Source organism: Cibotium barometz, chromosome 29 (genome assembly GCF_041138505.1).
Source record: "Cibotium barometz isolate CiBa-2024 chromosome 29, ASM4113850v1, whole genome shotgun sequence".
Taxonomy (NCBI): domain Eukaryota; kingdom Viridiplantae; phylum Streptophyta; class Polypodiopsida; order Cyatheales; family Cibotiaceae; genus Cibotium; species Cibotium barometz.
Genome location: NC_141074.1, coordinates 17,536,450 through 17,547,783, shown reverse-complemented (window position 1 = coordinate 17,547,783; position 11,334 = coordinate 17,536,450). Strand labels below are relative to the sequence as shown.

The 11,334-nt window shown below is 38.8% G+C and overlaps 1 protein-coding gene across 1 annotated transcript; it reads right to left on the bottom strand.

Moving 5' to 3' along the window:
- Positions 1-2,350: 2,350 nt before the first annotated feature.
- LOC147621922 (fatty acid elongase 3-like) lies at positions 2,351-3,614 on the bottom strand. The gene has a single exon (XM_086823647.1). The coding sequence runs from the start codon at positions 3,475-3,477 to the stop codon at positions 2,521-2,523; it is 957 nt and encodes a 318-aa protein (XP_086679773.1). The 5' UTR covers positions 3,478-3,614; the 3' UTR covers positions 2,351-2,520.
- Positions 3,615-11,334: the final 7,720 nt, after the last annotated feature.

The window sequence follows — 11,334 nt, the reverse complement described above, 5'->3', positions numbered from 1 at the left end:
TTTTTGGTGACCTCCCTGAAGGGTTGTTGAGGTTGAGATTTCGGGGGTGGTCTATGTCTTTGCCTACCGACAAGGTTTTGGATTTGTGAAGGACGAGGCTTAAGATGTTGATAGGTGTGCCTTGTTTAATGGTATAGTAACCGTTTTGAAGATGAGCTCGAGTGTTACGGTTCTCTTTTATCAACTAACGATGCAATCCATGGCCGCAATCCATCCCCTCTCGAGGATGATACTCTATTTCAATGTACCTATTTCTTTAATAATGATCCGTGGCTCATTTTCCCTTATAATCCAACAAGGTATGCTATGTTATTGTTTGGTTCTCTAAAATCCGTTTCTCGGAACCATAATGATGATGAAGGCTTTGGGTTATTGGAGTCCTTGGTTGATGAAGAAATTCACTTGCATGCAATGTTTGTGTTGATGGCCCATGTTAGTAGCCGAGTCCGCTTTGTTTGTTGAGAGCCAAATGTTGATGGCCCATCCTTGTTGTTGACATGTGGATCTTAGCCCCAATAATGTCGATGTTCCCTTGCTTTGGATTTGATGGTACTGTCTTTGTGGGTTGTTCCCAAGCATAACTCTTTGTGATAATTCTTTTGCCCTCCGCACTTCCATCGGCACCATTATGCCTTGCCATCTCATACCAAGGTGGATCTTGCTTTCCATTAAAAACAAGCATGCTCAACTTTTTTGTGGTGTCTCTTACACGTCATCGAAATCCCCAAGTACCATTGGCTTTGGCACCCATGTATACACTTTCAACCTTCATCCTTTCTCTATTCATCACCACACATACTAAGACACGGCATTAAAATCCCTAGTGACATTGGCTTTGGCACCCATGTATGCATATCAACCTTTGTCCTCTCTCTATTATGCAATTGCACTTCGTTCTTCCCCTAAACATCGCCACACATACTAAGCCATGGCCTTTCCAATAGTGCACCAAATGAAGGGGGAACTTGTGTCTTTGTTGGTAAAACTACCAATGGGACCGCACACCCTAGTCACGCGTCTGAATTAACACCTCTCATCACTTTGAGTGATGATCTTGTCAATACAAAGCACCCCACTTTTTCTTATCTTTAGATCTTTGCATCTAGAATTAGCAAAATCAGTATTGTGGACAGCCTTAGACATCCTTACGGTGGTTGTGAAGGTGCTAAGGTAGATGCCTGCATTGGAAAATCTTTGTAGAGATGGTTCACCCCATAACATGCATTTGTATTACAGTTGCTGCACATTGTTCAGACATTCAGCAATCATGTGATTTCCAGCACACCCCCATTGGCTTCTTTGGTGCATATTATTGTGATGTTTTATTGATTGGAAAACAGCTTCCCTTTTCAATCTTCCATGTATTATAAGCTTCCTGCTCTTGATGTCCATAGATGCCACCACCGAATTCCCGTGCCATGCTAGCTAATGGTGTTGCTTTGCATTGTTGAGGAGAAATGTTGGTGGTGAAACTGGTTCTCTTTGGGGGTAACAACCACACCCCTTGGGCTGGCTTCATTGGCTCTTTGCATAGGTTCCTCAAACCGAACCTGTGGATTTTATCACCCTTGTTATGGATCTACAAGTAGCCTCCTTGCCCCATTCAAGTCTACTCCTGGACTGCAAGTACAACATGATCGAGGAGAGCAAAAACTGTCTCCTTTTCGCTCATCGCACCAAGCATTGCACATCATCATGCACCAATCGAGTCAGACAATGAGTTGACCAACCCAAAAAAAGGTGCCAAAAGATGGGCTGAATGACAATGCAAACAATGGGATGGATAAACAAGCAGATGACATGTAAAACAGAATGCAATTTGTCACACGCCTCTTAAGAGAGGCCTAATTTCCAAGCCATAAGCAAAACATCCATGTGTGGACAATAGTCACTGATATGCATGAATGACTTGCCCTCGACCCAAAAGAAGCGATCGTGCTGCAAGAAGATGACAGATCTACTCTAAAGCACACTGGTTGGTTACACACATAAAGACACTTAAACAAGCCCTCACATCTGCGAACAAGCACATAGAAGTAGGTATAATTTTCTAAATGCAATCACATGACACAGTGGATAGTTCCGGATCTCACAGGAATGAAAAGCACTCCTGAAATAAACCAAGATGAAAACACCTGTTTTGAAAGATGATGGTGGTGCTAATACAGGATTCTAGAAGTATAGCACCAGTGATTTCTCATAAAGCTTAAACAATAGCGCTCCTTCAATTGTGATTATAAAATCTGGCAATGAAACAGATCTTTCATGCAAGACATAAACCAGAAAGATTGAGTAACACCATTACACGCAAATGTGGCAACAATAATAACACCAATTAGAACAAAATGTTGATAATTCAAACAACATTATGAGCTTGCAACTTGTTGGAGATCAAATTAGCATTTTCTGTTTATATAATATAATGGAAGCCACTAAAATGGCAAAAAAAAATGAATCCAAAAACAGCTGGAGTTAGTAATGACTTAGGCATGGTGATGACACCAAGCTATGTTGTGGGTTTTAATCATCTTTTGAAGTTAAATCTGCATTTTGCTTTCGTTGTTCTCTCTTCCTAGCCCTTGCATCCCTGTACTGTTTGCGGTGAAAGTTCATGAAAAGCACAAGAAGGCTGGCGTTGAAAAACGCGTTAAACGTCCAGGCGCCAATGCCCGCGCAACCGTCCCCATTGAAGTGCAGGTACAGCATCACAAAGGAGACGGTGAAGCTGAAAACAAACTGAATGATCTGGCAATTGGTCACCAGCTTCTTCCAAGGGGGCTTAATCCCCAAACTACAGAGAAGGTAGTATGAGTACATGAGCACATGGACAGATGTATTCGTGAGGAGGGCGATGATCTGCAGCGATTGCGAGTACTGGAGCCAGAAAAAGCTCATGACAATGACAATGGCATGGTGGAACACATGCAGGAAGGTGAGGGGCCTTCTTTTTAAGAGCATGATGAGGGTGTCAAGAAGTTCATAGTACTTACTAAGGTAGAAGATGTACGACCAGAAGAAGACACTGCCGGCGGGGGGGGTACCGGGCGGGAAGCAGAAGAGCCACTCCCATGTCCTTGGGGATGATGTTGATGATGATGATGGTGATGATGATGATGATGTTGTTGATGCCACCCCCGACCTTGACGATGATGATGACGCCCACATCCATTCAGAAGCCCCGAGCTCGGCGACCGCAGATAGCAGACAACCAGAGAACATGTAGAGAGACCCTGAGAAGAGGATGAGGTTATGTATGACTGGAAGGGGGCCAAGGGGCACAGGGGACCTTCTAGTTGAGAGGAGAAAGGAGAGGCACAATGTGCAGAGAAGGTAGGAAAGAATGATGGAGATGAGGAAGAGAGGGGAGGAGGCTATGGTGGAAGGAGGTTGCCATTGGAAAGAGGTGATGGAAGGGTGGTTGAAGGTCCAGTAGGCTATGGCGGACAAGCAGGCATCCAAAAGGGAACCCTGCATCATGCTTCAAAGATCCAGCTATGGCGGTGCTTGACTGTATATCTACTTATATATGATGATGTGAAGAGAAAGGTCCGCTTTCCTGTCCATGGCCATGGCCAACGCTCTGTAGGGTTATCCTTATAGTATTGGGTTATTTATCCTATAGACCGACCCTACCCAATTGGGTTATAGTTTTAACACTAACCCAATTGGCACTCCAGGAGTCGAGGGGAGAATTTTTGGTCCTCCCCCCACACTGGGACTATCTATCTAAGGAGTGTTTTTTTTATTTTTTGGACAGCCAAAGCCCTCATTAATCAATGATCAAGCAACCTATCGGTGCACGAATTTTACACTTTTTTCGTTTACGAATATTTGAAGATTTGACTTTTAATTATATTTTTTAGTTTAATTTTGGTATAAGATATGTTTTGATTAGCATTTATTTTTATGTGTAAGTATAGTTGTTATTCACAATAAAAAGGCAATCATCAACAAGCAAAGCAAGGTAGGAGGTTTATTATGTAACTTTTGTTATTCGAATATTTTAGATTTGGAGTGAAAGTGAGTCCATAAGGCTCTTGGTGTAGCTCCTATTGAAGTCGAGACATTAGAGAGGCATGAAAGAATTAAATCTACTTTGTGAGGCCAATGAAAAAAAAATTCACCGTCTTGAGAGAGAAATGTGGCTTATTATATGAAAAGATCGTTAAGGGGGCTTGTTGCCCATCTAGAGATATACCCAGAAGAATGTCGATGGCAAGAATGGTGCATATGAACTTTGAGTAAATACTTATGTTTACCCATGAAGAAGCTACTATAGTAGTTAGCCAATGAAAATGTAGCATGGCAAGCCAGATAGGTCACCAAGTGATATGGCTTGTTATTGATGATTTAGGCCCCCCATCAAGAGATGTACCTAGAAGGATGTTCATGGGGCGAAGAGTAGTTCTTTCCGGTAGTAGTGGGTTAGTAAATACTTATGTTACCCAACAAAGCGACTGTTGCAGTAGCTAGCCAGTGGAATTGTAGAATGGCAAGCCAAATAGCGCACTAAGTGATATAACTAATTATTGATGATTTAGAAGCTTGAAATTATTGGTGATTATGCTCCTGTTTGTGGGAGGTTCTTATGGCATTCTACCCTTTTTAGATAGACAATTCTTGTGACTCCCGTGTTATTATATTTTACGTCCTTTGTGAGCAATAAGTCTTATGTCCACACTTCCTTTTAAGAGAGCCGAGAGAGCCGGTCCTTGTGTTTGTTAACAGAGCTTTCTATAACTTATTGTGTTGGCTCAAAAAGCAGGTTGATATACATGATGCACTTGGATAGCTCCATTGTGGATGTGATAAGCAAGGATGTTGAAGCTTGGAGTTGGAGCTCTTGTAAGATCCCCCTTACTCTATACTTGGTTAATTCAAAAATTGTCAAACTATGAATTATGTAGAGAGAGAAATGGCTTGTTTTTGTAAAAAAATGCCAAGGCTTTGATAACCTAAAATTTTATTCAAGCAAGAATAGCCATTTTCCAAATGAAAATGGTATTCTCCATATGCAAAAATATTGAGAGACGCCAAGGTGCATGTGCACATAGGCACATTTTTGCACTCACTAAGGGTCAAGACATTGAAAAATGAATAAATTTGATTAATTAAGAAAATAAAAATAAATTAGACTATTGCCTAACCTAGTAAAAATATTCAACGTAAAATAGTCAAGGTTTCCATGGTTTAAAAATTTAATTTAACAAGGGCTTGTTTAAGGTGTACACATTTATTGATTTAAATAGACTAAGGTTATTTGGTCTAAGGTTGTAAACCATGGTTTTGGGTTAAACCACAATGGTCAGCCGTATAAGGCTATTTGGTCTAAGGTTGTAAACCATGGTTTTGGGTTAAACCACAATGGTCAGTCGTATAAGGAATCCCAATCTAGTTGCCCACCATTAACTCTAATGCCCACATTTATGTCCAGTTCCATGGTATGCCACACCCAACACTTGGCAAGAGTAGTTGTGCATGACTAGAAGGGCTAAATGGCTATAAAAGAGCCCCTTCCCCTCTTCATTTTCCCATGCATGGTTTTGAGGCATTTATGCTATCATTAACTTGTTAATTTTCCTCCTTACAACAGTGCATGGAGTACCTGCTAGTATAGGTACTAGTCCATATAGGCTATTAAGTTACACCTTTATTATGCTACATTGGCCCCACTGAAATCAAGGCAGAAGAACTCGTGAGGATTTGGAGCTCATAGGTGGTCTAATTATCTCCCCAGCCAAGCCATACATCAACCTTTCAACTTTATATTCAAGTAAGTGCCCCCAACTCTTTCAAAAATTTATTCTTTTGAAGTACACATGTCCTTTTGAACATTCAAAGTGAATTGTTTTCAAATTTGTCATTTTCTATTATTTTCATGTGCATCACTGGGTACTTTGACCAAATCAATACCTTAGTTTACCCTTATAAATTGATTTATGGTGAGTGTAATTACAACTAGCGTTAGGTTATTAACCTAGGTATAATCTTGATACAACCTTGACATGTTAGAGCCCATAAACATCCAAAAAGTGTATCCTAGATTTTTTAAATTTAGAATATAATTAATCATTTTAAGGACTAGGTTAACAATGTGCACCATATTAGGTGCACCAAATTGTGCATCAAGATGTTTGCTTTTGTAGAACATCACTATGCTTATGATTCTAGATGGATTTGAAGTATAACTTAATGATTTTATTTAGCCAATAATGAAGCATGGCTTATTTCATGGTCTTTTATAAGTTTTGAAGCTTAACCTAATAAGCTAGATTCAGCTAATGGTTAAGTAATACTTATCTTATGGTCTCATATTAAGATCGAGTTTATTTAATGATGTTTTTGGCCTATGTAAAGATCATGGATAAGCTTGTTTGTCTAGATTTGTGGTTTCATGTGGTTCAGAGGGCTTAAGCTCTCTCCTAATAGAATTTTTCTTACTAACCAAGGTGGTAGATTATACCTATGCTTAGAAGTTTAACATTCTTTTAATGAAGTTATAAAGCTAAACAAGGTAATGGGTTGCACATGTTATCACAAGAGTTACATAAAGATGATTTAATACAAGTCTAATGATTTAGACTGATTCTATTTCTGAGTTTTTAAGTTTGTGAAGCATAGTGTGAAGGCAATATACCCAAGAAACCTCAATGATGGTTGGATTAAATGAAAACGGAATCGTTCTCTAGGATAGCTTGTGGAACACTTGAGAAATTCAACACATAAATTCAACCATGAAAACAGATGCTTTGCAGGTTTCAACAAAATCAAATAAATTAAACAAAAGCATAACAAACATAATACTTAGCTCCAAGACAAACATGTTGTGTGCAATCTTCCCCCCCCCCCTTGTGCGTGGCCTTCCCCACACAAGAGTATTTTTATTAGCTTTTTTTATCAAAAATAGGCCATAGCCTCCAAAAATATACAAGGTGTGCTTTTAGAGAGCACGACACTCTTCCACAACAAAAATAGAGTGTCCCAAAAATTGGGGCTAGGGTAAAGCCTTTAGGCTTTAATAAAGTGAACATTATAAATGTATTTTTCCCAATGTATCAAAATGGCAAAATCAACTACTAAGGTTACAAGCTACGCTTGTAAAAATAAATATGATGCTCATAAGAAACATTCTCCTTAACATTATTCTTCAATCCTCGTAATCTTCATCACCTGAAAATATAAGCCCAATTAATAATTAAATTAATCCCACAAATATTAAACAGGCACAAACCATCACCAACTCATGACTACCAGGCGTAAGTACCCCAGGAATCACCCTGCCATACAAACCTAACTGAAATAATCATAGGCGGCCCCAAGCATACATCATATACCGCACGTATTAATATTTATAGTGGTGTCACCCACGATATTAACCTAGCCGGCATGACGCAAGAGTAACCTAGGCGTCCCCAAATTACTCAAGAGGAGAAAATAATATTCTTAAAGAGGACTTAAAATATATTCTCATGACATCCCTTCTATGTCCCATGAATGGTGGTTGGTGCATCTCTTCCAAGACAAGTTGTCTATAGGGTTGAGTAACACATAATCTTTTCTCAAAAAAAGATAGCCATCATTATGAGAATAATTTCCTTGAGGTGTCCAATTGTTTTCACACAATTTGATCCATATCTCAGAAAAATCTGGATCTACTTCATAAGTTTCTTTCATAAGATTCACTTTCAATAGCAAAAATGTTGTTGATATAAGGTCTTCTACTTAAAGCATCGGCAACAACATTTTCCTTTCCAGGTTGGTATTGAATCATGGGCTGGAAACTTTGTATGAAAGATGCCCATTTGATGTGCCTATCTGAAATAAGGGGTTGCGAAAGCAAATGCCTAATACTTTGTTGATCAGTCTTGATAAGAAATTCTGAACCCATTAGGTAATGCTTCCAAATTTTCAAGGCATGCACAACTATTGCTAATTCCTTGTCATATGTACTATAATTTGTTTCAGTAGGTTTTAGCTTTTGACTTGAATTTACAAAGCTCTTTGCTCACAAAACATGCAAACCATCAATTATAGGATTTTTGCAGCTTGAACCTTTGCAAAAACTGAGCAAACCACATGAGGTTTTTGGCTATGGGGAATCCATCTATACGGTTGGATTTGAAATTCATGAAGCTTTGACCAAAACCACTTTTTGATGAAGAAGAATGGTTTTGGGAAGAGGTAAGTGGGTTTGAGAAGTAGAGCTAGTTTGAGAATTTGAATTTTTGGTTAAAGACCACAAACCCTTCTTGAGAGTTGTGTTGATGAAGACTTTTCCCACCTTTCCACAAATCTCCTAGCCCAAGCTTTGATACCACTGAAAATGGAATCGTTCTCTAGGATAGCTTGTGGAACACTTGAGAAATTCAACACATAAATTCAACCATGAAAACACATGCTTTGCAGGTTTCAACAAAATCAAATAAATTGAACAAAAGCATAACAAACATAATACTTAGCTCCAAGACAAACATGCTGTGTGCAATCTTCCCCTCCCCTTGTGCGTGGCCTTCCCCACACAAGAGTATTTTTATTAGATTTTTTATCAAAAATAGGCCATAGCCTCCATAAATATACAAAGTGTGCTTTTAGAGAGCACGACACTCTTCCACAACAAAAATAGTGTGTCCCAAAAATTGGGGCTAGGATAAAGCCTTTAGGCTTTAATAAATTGAACATTATAAATGTATTTTTCCCAATGTATCAAAATGGCAAAATCAACTACTAAGGTTACAAGCTACGCTTGTAAAAATAAATATGATGCTCATAAGAAACATTCTCCTCAACATTATTCTTCAATCCTCGAAATCTTCATCACCTGAAAATATAAGCCCAATTAATAATTAAATTAATCCCACAAATATTAAACAGGCACAAACCATCACCAACTCATGACTACCAGGCGTAAGTACCCCAGGAATCACCCTGCCATACAAACCTAACTGAAATAATCATAGGCGGCCCCAAGCATACATCATATACCGCACGTATTAATATTTATAGTGGTGTCACCCACGATATTAACCTAGCCGGCATGACGCAAGAGTAACATAGGTGTCCCCAAATTACTCAAGAGGGAAAAATAATATTCTTAAAGAGGACTTAAAATATATTCTCATGACATTAAACAAAGGTGAGTCAGTCTAATGATAGTTGGTGGGTGAGGATTAAACACGGGCGAGTCAATCTAATGATAGTTGGGTAAGGATTAAACATAAGTGAATCAATCTAATGATAGCATAATATTATTAGGGATTACTTTTTCTTTATTAGCCTCATGCTTAATCTCACTAAGTTAAGTACTTGATACAAAGGACAAATAAAAGCAAGGCTTATGAAAAGTACTCATGATTCATAAAGAATGTAGGGTAAAGTTCATTACACTCCCCAGAGTTGACCTCTAGTGTAAATTTGAAAGTCTTAAGGCCAAAAATAAGGTCCGTTCACGGATTATCTCTCTAGATAATTGTTATGCATAAACATGCATAAATCAAGCATAAACTCATCCACTCGACCACCCCCGAGCCCAAGGGATACACACATGAATAATAATGAAATACATCATACCTTTACCTTGATGTCCCATACCATCAAGAGACCATCAAGAGGTATAACTCCAATCCAATAGCATGTAGCTATAGTGTGAAATGGTAGGTGAGTAGATATGAACCTCTATACAAGAGAGCATAACATAGGCTTGGCCTCACAAGCCCGAGCCTCTAGGAGGGCCCTCAAGTGACTCTTGACTCTCCATTTCCCATGTGTGACCCTTGGATGCCTGACCCTAACCTTAACCCTTAAGGTTAGTCCTAACCTATTGCTCCACTAGAGCTTGTTCCCATGCTCCCATGCTCACAAGCCTAATGTGGGTTAGCCTCCTAGTATATGCACACATAATGTGCATATAACATACTTCCCCTCTCTCAAAACATTGCACTCTTACAATGAAAAAAAGGAGAACTGCACTGAACAATATCAACCGACTCCCAAGTCGAATCCTCTATTTCCCTATCTTTCCACCTAATTTTAACCTCAAGGATTAGTAAACTACAAAGTTTCCTTTCCCTGAATTCAAGTACCTTATTAGGTTCATGTGGAACATAGGATAATTCTTTGACTTCAACGAGTTCTTGAGGAGTAACTATGTTATCCTCACCTCCCAATTTCCCTATGGACCACAATATCTAGGAGAAAAATTCGAGCATTTTCCTTTTGACAAAGTCTGAAAATCTTTAAGAACTTTTAAATAAACCAACGCTCCTCGTTCAAAAGACCAAATTGAGCATCCTCTATCAGCATATCTTAAGCACTCCTAATAGAGTCCCGAGCTTTGGTTAGCGTTTCCTGCATATCACGCAAGAAATCCCTCGATGCATCAAGCTCGATGTCTTTAAGACCGACATCAATAGGTGCCCTGGGTTGATACCCATACATAAGCATGAACGGACTAAAACCAATAGCCGTATGTTTAAAATTGTTATAGGCAGATTCCATCATTGGAAGATATTTTTTCCAATTTGATGCTTTTCTAGAGAAATATGCACGAAGCATATCCTCTACAATTTGATTCATATGCTCTGTTTGCCCATCAGACTGTGGATGATCAGAGGAATTCATACTCAAAGTAGTTTCCTCGTTGTAAACCATTCAGAATAAAGTAGGAAAACATGGCATTATAATAGCAGAAACTAGGGATTCATCGGTGCCCCGACGTACCCACATCTGCACATGGAATAATCAACATCTCGAGTTACCCATATCAACATAGAGAGTCATCTGCATCTCGATGAGTCACATATGTCCATTCGGAAAGCATCAGGTTAAGTGTATAAATCAACTAAAGTACGGAACTAGAGAAAAAATGCCAACAAAGGAAAATTCCTAATTTCCTTACTCCAAACACAACAAGATAAACTCGTTGAACTCTAAAGAAAGAGATTTCAACAAGTGAAAATACCGACGAGATTACACTCATCAATACATGTAGGCTATAGATAAAAGAAGTTTATCTAGAGAATGCCTACACTATAACTTCTAGTGAATTTAGAAAATGAGATTGTCTTTGAATGTTGAGGTCAACATGCTAAGTGATGTAAGCAAAGCAACAATCTTGAGCCCAAATTATCCCATAATATATGTGAGGGATCACTAGCGTCGCATACCACCATGATACCACCCATGCATACCTTAACAATTTGAAACTCCCTAGTATGCTGTCTAGGAAAACATGAATAAAATCCTGTATAAAAGGAATAAGATGGCCTTATCCAGACTTTCACATACTAAAACCTGTCTCTATATACCTGAGACTACATGAAGGAATAACTCTTTTTC